This window comes from Siniperca chuatsi, linkage group LG15, assembly GCF_020085105.1.
Source record: "Siniperca chuatsi isolate FFG_IHB_CAS linkage group LG15, ASM2008510v1, whole genome shotgun sequence".
In the NCBI taxonomy this organism is placed as follows: Eukaryota; Metazoa; Chordata; class Actinopteri; order Centrarchiformes; family Sinipercidae; genus Siniperca; species Siniperca chuatsi.
This window is the reverse complement of record NC_058056.1, coordinates 23,046,236-23,061,619: the sequence shown is the minus strand read 5'-3', so window position 1 is coordinate 23,061,619 and position 15,384 is coordinate 23,046,236. Positions and strand designations below refer to the sequence as shown.

Sequence of the window (15,384 nt, the reverse complement as noted above, 5' to 3'; positions counted from 1 at the left end):
GAGGTGATAGCGTAAGCACTACACAGAGGTAGTAGGATGCTGTACATACAGTAGACCCCATTTCTCCTTTTTGATGACTCCTCAGATGTGGCATTCACCTTGTGTAGCACTTGATCACATCAAACACAACACGGCTATACAGTACAGCAAGTGTCGGCTATTTCCAAAGCGAACCCCGAAGTTAGTCCACGGAGAAGCCGTTTATGTGTGCAGCTGGGATTTGCTGAATGTAATAGGAGAAAGGCCGAGTGGGTTATTCCCACCGCCTTGGCAGCGTTATTCCAGGAGCCCACTCTGCACTGATCCCACTAAGTAATCCTGACATGTCATCTATTCTCAAATTACCTTGAAGAATGGGCCAAGACAGAGGAAGAGGAGGAGGCGGAAGAGGAAGAAAAAGAGGGGCTAAACAAGAGCGTGGAGCACAGCCCACTTGGGGATCTGAGTCTTTAAAAGCAGCGAGGAAGCCTGTCTGAGAGGATCCCTGGTCTCCTCTTCTGGAGAGAGGTGCACTCTTCACATCCCTCACTCTTTTCTGTTGCTGTGTTTGTACCTCTTTACTCATCAGGCTCTATTACTTTCTCTCTCTCTCTGTCTTTCTTGTCTTTTCTCTGTATTTCTCTCATTCTTTCTCCACCCATTCTTTTTACATTTCCCTTTTCTGTCTTTCTGCCCTACCCTTGTCTTTCCCTTCCTTTTGCTGCCATGGCTGCACAGTGTCATGGCGAAGGGGTATGGAGGTCAGGCTAGAAAAGATAATGACGGCTGAGGGGAACAAGATAGAAATGCACGAGGAGAGGAGCAGCAAAAGAGAAGATGTGGAGTCAAACATATAATGAGGCAGGGAGCACTGAGGGAGAAGAGACAGAAACTGGAGAGGACGAATAAGGGGTGGGGAAACAAGAAAATGTAACGGAGGAAAGCTAGAAAGCAAGAGAAGAAAATGTAGGGGATGAAAAACAGAGAGCGAAAGCGGCAGATAGAGGGTAAAGAAAATGCAAGAGATGTTTTTTCCCCTTCCTTTTATTTCCCCCCAGTGTCACCCTGATTATATAAGTGCCACGTGCTAAAAATAAAGCCTGCAGTACAAACTGTGAATGTGAGGCTGTGTGTGTGTGTGTACAAGTGTGTATCTCCCTCTCGCACACGCATGCCTGCACTTGATGCTCATAAAAAAAACGCACCCAGACACACATTTACACACACACACCGAATGAATGACAGTGACGCATCAGAAGGAGGCACACATGCAGCGGCGATGAGCTGATGTGTTTGCGCAAAACACATTCATGCATGCACACGTACAGCCCAGCTCGGCGAGACGGGCGCAGGTTCTCTCTGGTTGCCATGGCGACATAGCCTCCTTCAGATGGAGAGGAGAAGCGGTATGACTTCCTGGAGGGACAGAGCGGAGCAGAGGCTCTCCCACAACCAGCATGCATCACATTATCCTCCCTGCCCTTCTCCTTACTCCCCCTTTCTGTTCTGCTCCTCTCTTCTCTCTTGGTCTAATTTCCTCACCAGTGTTTCATTTGTCATATTTTCAATTGTGTGTGTTTACTTGATCCCCCCTCTGCTTATTCATAAATCCCATCATCAGCCCTCCGGAGAGGCCTTGTTGGCTCGGGGACGGGTGCCAGGGGCTGAGGCTGAGGCGCCACCAGAGAATTGAGGATGAGTCTGATGTCGCTCATCCCCTCCTTACCTTCATCTCCTCATGTGGTGCTTGTGATGTGCTTCCCTCCATCCGTCTCTATAAGCGCCTGGCAGGTAGGAGACAAGGGCCTCTTAGAGCTGGTTTCATCTGTTTTAGCAGCGCCACTCCAGCGGCCGAGGACCACATCACATCGACTTCCATCAGGAGAACGCCTGAGGAACACGAGGGTGTGTGGAGGCTGAGTGGGAGGGATCCTGTTGGAAACATGTGATCCATCCTGCTGACATTTGGAGCTGTCGTGAGAGAGCAGCGACCCAAACACTAGCTGGGGCTCAGGAGATTTTTCCCCCACCCCAAAACGAGGCCACGTGCATTCATACAAACGCCAACACTTATGTCAATAAAACACTACAGGTGCCGTTCTGCATGTGCATTTCCCAAAATAATGGTGATACACGTACAGTAGATGTTCTCACACAATGTTTTTTCTCTGTCTCACACACTCTCACACGTAGCCTATATTTATACACTCACTTTATAGAGGTTTTGTAGTTACATCACAGATTCCCTAGCAACAACTGCTGTGCTGCTGCCATCATGGAGGCCCACTGTAAAATTGTCTGTGTTCAAAATAATGTCTAAATATATAAAAATGTAGCAAGAAAAAGAGGAACATGTGAATAATTGCTGTGGTGTAGTTGACTCTTTCAAAGGCAACTGAAATCAGAGGAAGCTAATTTAGTGGGAAAGCAACGTGTTTAAGTCTGGTGATATTCAAATTTTTTTACTGTAAAAACTCAATTCAATCCAGTTAACAATTATTGTCTGTGTACCCAATGCCTGATACATCTGGACACATTCTATACTATGTATCTATACTGATACATATTCTTCTGTGCAATAGAGCTCCATTGTTGTCCAAAAACTATTAAAAACACATCAATGAGCCACACCATTGCAGTTTATTAGCATGGACACGAGCACTGTAGTTTATTTTGACTCAGTCCCACATACACCATCCTGCTGCTGTAAATATTCAATAGCACACCAAAAGTAGTAGTCCCCAACATATGCACAATTTACTCCTGTTTGAGAAAAATTTGCTAAAAACTACAGTGCCCAGCTGTTTTAGGAAATTAGCCCATTTTAAAAATGAAACTATATATTCTTGAGCTGTTTTTAAAGATTTATGTCCTAAGTAGGAAACAATGGCTCTGGGGCTCAGAGCAGACTGTGTAGGGAAGTCAAAGTATTGAGACTACAACAAAACATTGTTGGTTTTGGTCTTTTCATGGAACTTCTTGACAAAAAGAAAATATAGAATAACATGCCACTTCTAACCACTATTAACCACTACTCCACTGAAAATCAATCTCCTGAGTATCAAATATTCACCCATTGTAGGCTTAAAAAGTTTGTAGCTTGCTCTTTCTGGGAGCAACTGCAGTTTAATACGACTCACTGTAGATGCAACTGATTCCAATGGTGACCAAGACTCACAGCAAATTAAGTTTCAAAACCATAGAAACCACTCCTGCAGCATAATCCACTTCTCTGCTGTTGATCTGAATGTTCAGTATGTTCAAAACAATCAGAACTTTCACCAATAAGTTGCTAAATCAGCTACTTCTGGTGGAGCTTCAGAGCTCTAAAGAAGCGATAGTGCGACAAGGATGTCATGTATTTACAGAAATGTTATAGAAAACTATGTGTTTGAAATATACTGAACATACAAATCAATGGCAAATAAGAGGATCATGCCGCAGAGGTTTGATAAGTGTCTGTGTTTGCTTGGATGGTCATCTGTTAAGGAGCCAGCTCCAACCTTTATACAGCCTACAGGTGGTGAGTATTTGATACTCCAAAGATAGATGTTTGTTGGAGTATTTCTTTAGCAATGCCTTCTACTAGACATAATAGGTGGTACGTGAATTAGGTGTTAAGAAGAAAATCTAAAAAGTGATCTTAGTTGACCAGTTAATAGGTAGTTAGCTAACATTGCTAACAGGGTAAGATGATCACATCAACACTGATCAGATGTGTCAGCAGCAAAATGGTCAGCTCCCAGCTAAATCAAATTAGCCATGTCAAACACAATTTTCTTATCAGACAGCCACGTCTTAAGTTCAGAAACAAAATCTGACATTCGCAGTCAGTGTTGCCTGAGACCTTAGGACCGCCATCATGGCCCCAGAGGGGACATTACATCATTTGAAAATAAGCAAATGTAGAAATATAAGTCACATAAAAGCACTGCCTATTGTGATATAGCCTTGCCTACAGTACTGTATATGAGAGCTTTTAGAAACCATCTTTGCTCACTGCCCACTCACTGCTCAACTCCTCATTGCATACCACAGATGATGTTCGTAGTGTATAATGTATCCTTAGGTGATATGATTAAGCCTCAGCATGAATCCACACTGAGAACTCATCCACATTTGGTCACAGAGCGACTTTGGACGGCTTGTAACCCTATAGCCTCCAAGGCTGCCCCTGGAACACATCTGCAGATACAGTACATATACAAACACTTTGTAAGTGCGTCTAAATACTCACAGGCATTCACACATATATCCTCTTCATACAGGGACACACCATGTAACTGTAACCATGCGTCTCACCTTGCAAAAATCCCCTTCATCTCTTGCCACCAATGAAAGCCTGGATGGCATCCCAAAGGCGTTCTCACATAGCCAACCATCTACACACTTTAGTACTCATCCCTAAGTGCTTTCTACAGTCTGTAAAATGCTGCCACGGCAGTACGCACATAGACATAGATACTCGCAGGCCATCTAGGTACTTGTTGGATACAGCAACTCATCTCCGTCTATCTAAAACTATTCATTCAGACTCTTTCGCAGCCTGTGAACAATGCAGACAGCCAGTTATGCATAAATTGACATGGCTTGGCTGACATAATGACAGGCTGACAAAAATAAAGAAAACAGACACTTAGATTTTATTCGCAGATGGTCTAAAAATACCTGATTTGGCATGAAAACTTCAAGCTGAGGAAGAAGCTTGTACCACACCAGCAGGTCTTATTTTTCCTATCTCTGTGTCTCTGTGTGCATCTATCACATCACTTATTTGCCTTTCTCTCTCCCTGTGTTTCCCACTCTGTCAAACAAGCCTGTCTCCAAACCAAATCAAGAGGCTGGAGAGTCCCACGAGCTCTCCCTTGTCGTTCCTTCCCTTTTGTTCGAGCTCTCCAATTATAGCCATGTTCAAAGACTGGACTCTCACACAAAGAGCACTTCATACACTTTCATTTTCCATTCATTTTTATCCAAAACGACTTTGAGGCCCCTGAGAATTGACTGGGAGTCTTACATGTTTGTTTTATTCTTTTTTTCCCTGTGTGAGATGGAGATAGAGTGGGTGTTCAGAGACAGAAAAAAGAATTTGTGCATGTTATATGGTATTTTTTGTTTTTATGCACAAGTGTTTATAACAGATGCCACAAATGAGGAAGAAATCATCCCAGTTTGTGGATGTTATAATATCTTTGAAAACTATGAATGTCAAAAATAATGATAGGAAGTTTATATTGTTTATATTATTTATGCTCACAAATAAATAAATGCAGGCTGCGTTCAGTAATTCAAAAAATAAAACACACAAGACAAAGCTGGCAGTAGAATTCATGTGTTCACTAGTGCTGCAACTAATGATCATTTTCATTATTGAATAATCTAGCAATTGTTTGTTTTTTGGCCACAGCCAACTGAGGACATTGAGGTAATATCCTCAGTATTTGGGAGATGTGGTTTTAGCATCCTCTTAACATGTTTAATCAGTTTTGGTGGACATAGTCTGCCAGACAGGGCCGGCCCTGGGCAAAGGCCATATAGGCGGTCGCATAGGGCGGCACCTTCTGGTGGGCACTGGTCGCCCTCAAAGGAAAAATTAAAGGTGTTGCTGCAGCAGAGCACTCAGCTGACATGCACAGTTAAAAAAGGTCGCATCTACCCTTATCAATTACAGATTTAATGCACCACCTGGTGAGCACGCTAAGTGACCCAAATTAAACACATCCAAGATATTGTGTGACCAACAGGTGCATGCTTTGATTGACTAAACGCTAAAATGCTCATGGTGGATCCTCCAGTGGTGACTTCTACATTTGCTATATTGGTTATGAACTTCTTCCTTCAGCGAGGTGTGTGAGGCCTTTCTGCTGTTTCTGACAATTTCTGTCACAGTTGTGACTGCAGAGCCTCATTCAGCCCAAAATGTTTGGAGGAGCGCAGTGGGACAGACAGCTAGTGGACTGGTTATAATATGCACTGAGAATAGTTAAGCAAAGAAGTTAAACATATAGCAGATTGTTGAGGACTTCGCGGTGCACAAGGCTCACAGAATGACGTTCAGACAGGTGAGTACAACAACTACAGATAGGGACATCAACAACCACTGTGTTGCCTAGCTGCAAAGCGTTGTGTGCGCACGATGTGTAGAAACTGTGCCGCTCTCTTTGCTTTAATATGCGTGTTTGTGGCTGCAGCCGCTGTGGAGTTTATACTGTTCATACATCTCTGTGTTGTCTACTTTTGTGATGTTTTGTTCTGCTGTTAAAGTGGCATTTCATTATTTATTTCATTTCTGCAGCCTAATATTGCTTTTTGCACCTGCTGCGGTGTCCATAGCCCTTTTTATTTATTGTTGGTTATTTGTGTTTAATTGTCTGAGCCGGCATATATTTATAATTGATAATCAGTGGTATGCACAGGCTGCAACATCTGTCTATACATCAATTTATTGTTGGTTTGGACATCATGGCTTGGTGGCTGTTTTGGATTGACATTTAATGCAATTGTAGCATTAAAAGTGTTCTTCAGTTTAACAGTAACAGCCTTGTAGTTTCCCTTGTGTTCTCTTGTGTTTTTCCCTTTCCTTGTGTTTCAGAATTCCCGTGTGTATATGTTTGTGGGTGTTGGCATGGTTTTCCTCCCTGACTCCTGGCTCTGGTCTACTCACACACTTGCCGGCAATCAGCTCATCACTGCTCCCGGTCTGCACACCTACCTGCCAACTCATCCTCCTGCAGTAAATCTTCTCCGGCTCTCCAGTCACTCCTCGCCAGATTGTTGTTCAACCTCCGTGGAAGATACACCTCAGGTCGTATAAACCGAGTATTGCAAATTTAACTTCCTTGTGTATTTTCCTGTGTACTGACTCCACTCTCTCTGTGCTCCAGGATCGCCCCCCACCGACCCCTCCTCCACTCACGCCAACCAAGCCTCCACTACCACCTTTTCACCTGCCGCCACTGGACTCCCTCTACTAGCCATCAGCCACTTCCAAAACTCCCTTTGCAATAAAAATCTTTTCTTACCAACACTTCCCTGGTCTGTGTTCTGCGTTTGGGTCCTCAGTCAAGTCCGTAACACACATATCACCAATAATTTCTAAAATGTAACGCAGTAATGTTTACTCAGAGTACATTTTAACTAATTTACTTTTTACTTTTATCTAAATACATTTTTACACAAGTACTTTTACTTTAATAAAATTTCTTTACAGTAACAGTACTTTTACTTGAGTATAATATTCTAGTACTCTTTCCATCTCTGGCTACGATAGCAGCAAGACTCAGATACAGATTGAAGTACAGTATATGAATGTGAATGGCAAGCCAGTAGCTAGCTATCTGGATAACTGCTCCTTCCTAGAATGTAAGGCATTACGCTGAAATTTCCCTGACCAATATCAGTGATAATGGCTAAAGCTATATCCATAAAAACATAGATTTCTGCACTGGGTTGCACCAGCTATGTGTAAGTTCTCTCCTAAGTTAGGGTGTAAAGTCGACACTAGAAGCTTAGTAACTTCTAGTTAGTTTGTAACTAAATCAGCTACTAAAATTGTTTGCACCACTATTACTTGGGCAACTAGTTGGACGTAAAGTCATTACTAAGGCAAATGGCCAATCAAAGATAGAGTTCCATCATCATGGTTACCGTGCGCATTAGCTTTCTGGCTGCCATGAGCCACTTGGCATCATAGCACATTGTAGTAAGCTAGATCGATATTGAAATATATCAATAAATTAGGTACTAGATTACTGTGTTGTTGTTGGTCAGAAAAAACAAGACCTTTAAAGACATTACATATCACATAATTGAAAAAATACTTGGCAGATTAATCAGTAAAGAAAATAATCATTACTTGCAGCCATAGAAACAGAGGACTGAAAGTCAAATACAATCATAAGTCAAATGTACGAGCCAATCTCAGAAGCAAAATGCCTCCACAAATGAACACTTGAGCTAATTCTCATGCATCTACTGCTGGAGATGAATCCTTCACACTTCCAAAATAGCTTGTGTTTGCAGTTCACAGTGAAGATTAAACCACACCATCACTTTCAGCTCTGACAATGAGATTCATCAGCCCAAGTATTCTTGGAGTGGCAAACACCTGCACTAATCCAGGCCTGAATGATGTCCTCCATCCATTACACGATGATTAAATCATTACCCCCCGTCCCTCAGTCACATCACTGTTATGAACCAGACATTCATCAAGGCCCCGTCTCTGTTTTTTTTTTTTTTGGCGAGAAGATGAGTACTGAGAGACTGTGGACAGGGGAGGAACCTGTCAGGCGTCTGGTCACACACACTGGCCCTGCTGTTGCTGTAGCTGAATAGAGGCCAAAACCAGACATGAAAAAAAGGAAACCTCCTACTACAAAACGATTACAGGCTCAGATCAAAGCATGTTCTGTACAAGAGTAAGAAATGGATCAAACTGTGTGTTTATCTGCTCTATTGTAAGCTGCAAAAGTTAGCATCACCGGCTAACTAGCTTCCTGCTTACAGAAGAAACTCAGTGTTACTTCCAAGGCCAAGGATACTTATAATACTTGGATGCCTATAATACTTGGACTAACTAGCTCTTCACTGCAATACAAGAACAAATGCTGTTTCTTTGTTTGGGCTGTGCTCCCGAGGCTTTGGTGTGTGAATGCTTAGTTACTTTGATGAGCAGTTCTGCCATCGCTGTATGAATGGAGTGAATGAGATATGTAGTTGAAGCGCTTTGAGTAGTCAGAAAGGTGCTATATAAGTACAGTCCGTTTAGCTTTAGCCTCAGTCTTTTAGCACTATAATCATATATGTAGCCATCAAGTGCATAGTTCACTATTGTATATTGTCTATTAAAACGATCAGCTGGAAACATTTAAAAGTTAGCCAGAAACAGCTTTTTTTTTTTAAACCAACTCATGGAGCTAACGTTAGCTTGATTAGCTAGCTACAGCTGATAAAAACCCTTTCAGCTGTTCCAGCTCGCTGCCACTCCCATCCTGCTTCTGACAGCAATTAAAGCAACCAATCTCACTGAGGCTCCTGTTCAATACCGACTCTTCCACAAGGCACTGCTTTGAAACTGTCACTACTCTGTGCGCGTGTCTGTCTGTGTGTAACTGACAAAGACTGAGACAGACCCTGAAAGACATAAAGACGGGCAGAGGGAGACATAAAGAGAAGATGAAGGAGAGACAGAGTCTAGCCAAAAAGACAAAGAGAAATATCTCAGATGGAAACAGTTTGTTCAGCTTCACAACAGGGGGATACGGCATGGAAATGGAGTCTGTGCTCTGCCAAAGGTGAATCCCTATTTATGGGCCGCAATTATCATTACATAAGACCTCAATTATTCAGCTGCAGTTCTTTCAGGCTTTCATCTATTAGTCATAGGCAAAAGAGCCCTATCAGCTCTCACACACACAACTAGTAAACGTCTGAGTTTCCTCCGTGGCCGAGTCCTGTCGGTGTGGCTGAATGGTAAACATCAGAGGTGTGTGTGTGAGAGTGTGTGTGTGTGGGTGGGGGGTTGCATTACTGCTCTTGTGACACAACTCTGTTTCACACCTGCAGCTGGAGGGAGAAAATCTACAGCTTCTTATGAAATCTCATTCCCAACAAACAATCTCTCATCAATCTATATCTCCCCCAAGTCGGAGCCGGCCTTCCTTCCCCTTCGGGCAACACATTTGTTCTGTTCTCCTTTTGCTTCAACCATTGCAGCATTCATCAGCAGGCAACAGAAATTCTATACTACTTTTTTTTTCCCTTATTGACATTCTGATGAAATGGCCTGGCCATAGATGACAGGCAGCAGATTCCCATTAGCCGAGGCTGCCATGCAGCGCGCAGCTTCCTGAAGACAAGATATACCATGTTTAACCAGGACCCATCAACGGAGGAGCTCTGCCACCTCAGCTGTCTCTCTCTCTCTTTGTCTCACACACAAGTTTCTATCCACACACTTGCACTCCATCTTTAATCTGGTCTGACTCAGAAGCAGGCCAAACTTCAAACAACATAAGATTAAAAGTGTCTGCTTCTGCCTTTATCTTGATGTCAAATTACCTTGTCAGAGTCCGCTTGGTTGTTTGCTCAAATGAGGAACCAGCTCACTTTAAACTTACGGTACAAAAAAAAGAAAAACAGTATAGCAGTACAACTGGTAATTTTGACAGATCGACACTGCAGTAATTGCTCAATTAACAGTTTCATAAATAGTGGCAAAAGGAATTAGAGCAATTTTGAGGATGTCGAAACATCAAAGGATGGATTTTCACAAGAGGATAGATGAAAAACAACGCAGGCTTCAAAACGAGGATTGACACACACACACCAGAGCACTGAAAGCGGGAGGGAACGTGATGGATAAAGGAAGAGGGGGGGGACATGTCCCCCAACATGTTAGAAGTAAGAGATGCCTGCATTTCTGCTCACTTTCATCTTGACATCTATATGTCAAACAGAAATTGCAGTTTTTCTTTGGTGATTGAAATGAACATTTTGTTTTTCTCTAATTTGATCCCTGAATACAGTAATAGCCATCGAAATGCCTCACAGATTTTATTTAAAAAATAATAATTTTGTATTCAGACTTATTATGTAAAGTTTGAAGTATAATTACATAATCGGTTTATAATGTCCAGTTTGCAAAGAAAAAAAAAATAGCATCATTACTATTAAGCAGGGTTGGAGTCAGTTCACTTTGCAATTTAGGAAGTTATCATTTACTCAGAAATCCCTAAAGTTGTAATTATTATAATCAATCTATAAAGAAATTATTGAGAATGAAGGCAGTATTACTATTTTGTAGAAACCTAGGTTAAACCTATGTCTTTACTGCACTTAGCACAAACCTTCAAAATTATTCAATATTTTTGGAAATAGTCATCTTAGCTTAGACAAAAGACTGGACACTCTCTTCAAAGGTAACAAAATCCACCTGCCAGCACCTCTAAAACTCAGCAATTAACATGTTATATCTTGTTTAATCCATACAACCAAAGAGTTTTTGAGGGGCCGGTAGGCAGATTTTGTTACCTTTCCCTGTTTCCAGTCTTTGTGCTAAGCTAAGCTAACCGTCTGCTGGCTGTAGCTTCATATTTAACAGACAGATGTGAGAGTGGTACCGATCTTCTCATCTAACTCTTTGCTGGTTCACTCCAGAAAGTGAATTAATGCTTTAAGTCTCAGGCTCTCAATCTTACAAAGTTTGTTAGAAGAAAAAATTGTAAGCTAATGTTAACAGATCCACAGTGTGAATAGCCCTTTGATGTTGCAAGTTTCCCAAGGGTCTTCCTTAAACTGGTAAAAAATGTTGATACAATTCTCTGAAAAACTTAATGGATATAGTTTTAACACATGTAAAACTGATTCTTATAAAATCTCTTCCCCAGAAAGCAGACTTCCAGACACCCATGAAATGCGGTTAAATGAATAGTATTCTGACAAAAATGACAAAGGAAAAAAGAGACTAGGACAGAGGAAATAGTAAGTTATAGGACAGAGGGGAATGCAACACCTATCCACTGGGACTGTATAGAGAGATCAAAGAGAATTCATAGCATTGGAAGTTTTAATTAGCCCTGTCTAAAGCCTCACTGCTTTCTCTTTCTGAGGTCCCTGACAATGAGAAGAAGAAACATGTGCTGCCTGTCTATTTCTGGTTTCAAAGACCTGGCTCTTTCCTGACACCCACTTTGGTATGGTCCTGTAGTTCAATGGGAAGCGTGCAGCATTCATTTCCCATCTGAGCCACTTGTGGTACAAATGAATGCACCCATGATACAGCGAGGTGCCGTGGATAAAAGTGTCAACCTATTAACATCTGTCTTATGTTTTTGTAAACATGTGATCAGCAAGGGGCTGCTGGTTAATGCACCACCAAATCCCACATCGTGACCAAGTGCATGTTAAGCAATAGCAGCCTGGTCTCACAGTAATATGCAAAAACATACTCAGTGTAAAGAAAGTGACAGGATATAGTTAGAGAAGGAGACATGGCTAGCATACAGTATATTTTTACCTACAGATTCAACAAATTGACGAATAAGTTCCGTACTGTATGTTTTCATTTTTTGCATAAAGATTTAGCCCAACGTTGCCATAACTGTTATTTTAGTTGCCTAACCTTCACTCACTCTAACCCCTCAACACTGACAACGTTTACTTCTTTTTGGATCTTAGTATAATTGTAAGAGTTGCCCTGGTCCTAAACTGACGCAGCATAGACTGGCTGACTCCACTTCCTGATGGAAGTGCATGTTTGTGGCCAACAGGTGAATGAGACAAACTGGTATTGTGTTCATCTGTTTCCCCTTTCTACAATTTCTAACTCCGAGAACGCAGACACACACGAGACGCACACCAGTGTGAGTTTAAAGTCCATCTAAACCACTTTTAGCCCTAATCCTAACTAGTCATCTCTGCAATGGCTAACCATAAATGTATCCTAACACTTATTCCAACCATGGGTGGCAGCAATATGAGAAACACTATTAGATGGGTAACTACAATTTGACAGCAGCAGCAACACGTGGCAAGCATGCTTATGAAATGCTACATGAGTAGCAGTGGTGGTAGCCACAAATGCAATGGTGTTAAGCTAGAGGGTCGTGGCTGAAACACAGAGCAAACCACAAGTTGACGCATGCAACCGTAACTGAATTTCACTACAATTTCAAATTCAACAACCTATATTGTTTAAGTTTCGGCAACCCTGTAGAAATTATGTTTATATACTACAAATTTGCAACAGCAAACACGTTCTGAAAGAAATGTAATGCCACCAAGTTTATGTTGTTTATTTACATAATGGGGAAACATCTTAAATGTTGCAAAGTTAAAAAACAAATTAGTATATAAACATAATTCCTAGGAGATAGGGTTGGGTTGGGTTGTTACTAGCTAGCCATGGTTCCACTTTACAGCTGCAAGTGGCAGTGCAGGACAAAGTGGCTGAGCTTATGGAAAACCTATGCACTAAGAATGTTTATTTCAAATGGGATTCAATGGCAGTTGATGCCTGGGTTGCGGTTTACAGTGTGCATGTAGCAGAATTTGCAAATGCATCATGCAGTAGCAACTCCATAACACAGTGAAACAAAGGGCAGAGCATCAACAGATTAAAATAGATGCCTTTTTGCAACGAGTACCTTTGATATTTGTTGCAGCCAGTCGAGTGTCATGTGTGAGTGTAGCAGCATACACAAGTTTTCTGCCTGGACTAGTTCAAGGCTTCGCTCCATTTAATTTGTTAATATTCATTTAAAATATGAACATGTAACATGAAAAATACATGTTTTTATCTTGTCAACCAACCAACGGCTTAATTAAGACACTGTCTTATAAAGTGCTAGATTTTGTTTTAATGTCTAGTATAATTAGTCATTATATTAGATGGTGATTTTTTAAAAACAAATGATATATTATTATAGAACCAAACTTTCCTTTCTTTCTGACAGTCTGACAAAAGTTGTTGAATAAATAACAAGTGGAGCATCAGTCTGGTGTTCAGGTTATTGTTTTCCGGCTTTTTTAATTTTGTTTATACCAAACAATCTCCCACACATTATCTTTCTGATCTCGCACACAGATCTGGCCTGACTTCCTTCTCTTATCTCTACGACTGAAGAGTTTTCACAGTGTTGGCTGCTATAATCAATGCTTGTCTTGAGAAAATTCAATCCCATCTACAGTAACCAGGCCCCTGCCTTCCCTTCCTCCTCCTCTTCCCCACACCTGGTCAAGCCTCATCAAATCTGCCAACACGTTGCACAGAAATCTGGGGGGCTCAGCTCTCATTTTCTCTCTCATTCCTTATTCACCCATTCTCACTTCCACTCATTTCCACTGTTGTCTTTATCTGTCTCCTATACTCTGTGTCTCACTTGCTCTTTTCCTCTCAGTTTCTCCGTCTGTCTCAGATGTTGTTTTTCTCTCTTTCTCAAACACACTCTACATTTTTCTCTTTTCTTTCGGCCTGTTTTTCTCTGACTCTCATTTTGTGTCTCCATCATTATCATTCTGCACCTTGTTCCCTCTGATGCCGTCTTTTTCTTGCACATCTTCTCTGCCTCACCATCTCTGTCTCCTCTCCCTCTTCATGTGTCTCCCTCCCTCTTTATCCATCTCCTCTTTCTCCCTACATGTTTCATTTCCCCACCTCCTCCTCCCCGCTGTCCTGTTGCTGCCTCAGTTGGTGGCATGCTGAAGAGCGCTGCTACACTGAGTTGGATGAAATCTAACATGACAGATTCCACGACTGTGACAGGAAGGCAAATGTATTTTTTGGAGTTTACATCTAGAGTTGACGCCCTCTCATTTCCTTCGGCAATGGTCTGAAGGTTAGAAAGGTTTTATTCCCTATAAATACTGCGGTTCAAAAATAACCCACATACATAGGTTGGTAATAGACTGCACTACTTGCAGTAGGCTGTCTCCTGGCACATCACGTGTCAGCAGCTTTATTTCCTGTTAAATTGGACTAAATATGTTCTTACTGCATTTCTTCTTGTAGGGCAGAGCTGGTGAAAAGAGTTGTCAGAAACTCAAAGGTAAACTTCATAGTTTACCTTTGAGTACATCATATCATAGTTAAAATTAATCACCTTAAAAGCTCAAAATTTGGACCTTCGAGATTCAACGCTGTGCAGCTAGTCCAGCTAGTCATTCTGTGAATCAAAATATTATCTGTTCTGAAGTGACTGACCAGCAGTTTATCATAATTACCATTGATGGCCAACTATGCAGCCATTATTAATAGAGATAAAGAATTAGAAAATCATTATTCAATTTAAAAATTGAGTAGGCTAATGTTAAGTAGGCTACTGTGATATAATTATAAATGTGAGCTAAGTTGTTCAGTTTATCAACAGAAAACTAGTCAAGTTTACTTAAATGTTGGCTTTTCTCTGACTGACAGGTTCTCAATAATGTTTGGTTGAATCATATTTTGTTTAATACTTTGTAGACCACAAGCAAAGACGTGTATTTAATTCAGAAAAATTCAGATTATTCAGTAATTTATGGAGCACAAATGCTAAGCATTCTCTGGTTCCAGCTTATAAAATGTTAAGATTTGCTGCTTTTCTCTCATTGTAAATGGAATATCTGGTCAGACAATACAAGTAATTCTAAGATGTCACCTTGGACTATGAAAACTTGATGATGAAAATGTACTTTCATCCCTACCACTGAAATGACTAAATTCTTAGCATGAATGTTACGAATCATCAGTCCCTCACACTCAGTAGGACAAAGTTATCCATACAATATACAGCAGAATATGCATGTTATTATGATAATGAAATTGTGCATTCCTTTAAAGTGTACATAACCAGTTGGAACCTACAAGTTTGACACCTCAGCCCCGGAGCTGTGACACTCTCAATCCAAAGTGCAATTACAGGT

At 41.2% G+C, this 15,384-nt stretch overlaps 2 protein-coding genes across 6 annotated transcripts in view; one reads left to right on the top strand and one right to left on the bottom strand.

Annotated features, from left to right (window-relative positions):
- The window catches only part of slc8a3 (solute carrier family 8 member 3), a 115,716-nt gene that overhangs the window by 75,046 nt on the left and 25,286 nt on the right, over positions 1-15,384 (bottom strand). The gene's annotated exons all lie outside the window — the stretch shown is intronic.
- LOC122862162 (protein enabled homolog) lies at positions 436-7,037 on the top strand. 2 transcript variants are annotated; one of them, XM_044167460.1, is made up of 4 exons: positions 436-507; positions 1,601-1,770; positions 6,572-6,784; positions 6,864-7,037. In XM_044167460.1, exons 2-4 carry the CDS (start codon positions 1,675-1,677, stop codon positions 6,951-6,953), a joined length of 399 nt encoding a protein of 132 aa, XP_044023395.1. In that variant the 5' UTR covers positions 436-507; positions 1,601-1,674; the 3' UTR covers positions 6,954-7,037. The 2 variants fall into 2 exon arrangements, with proteins under 2 accessions (XP_044023395.1, XP_044023396.1); XM_044167461.1 differs by lacking the exons at positions 436-507; positions 1,601-1,770 and adding an exon at positions 5,831-6,041.

What these genes read in the sequence shown, in the direction of transcription:
- LOC122862162 (XM_044167460.1), top strand. Translation starts at nt 1,675, where the DNA reads ATGAGTCTGATGTCGCTCATCCCCTCCTTACCTTCATCTCCTCATGTG. An exon ending in TCTCTATAAGCGCCTGGCAG is followed by an intron (nt 1,771 to 6,571) that starts GTAGGAGACAAG and finishes CTTGTGTTTCAG; the next exon opens with AATTCCCGTGTGTATATGTT. An exon ending in CCGTGGAAGATACACCTCAG is followed by an intron (nt 6,785 to 6,863) that starts GTCGTATAAACC and finishes TCTGTGCTCCAG; the next exon opens with GATCGCCCCCCACCGACCCC.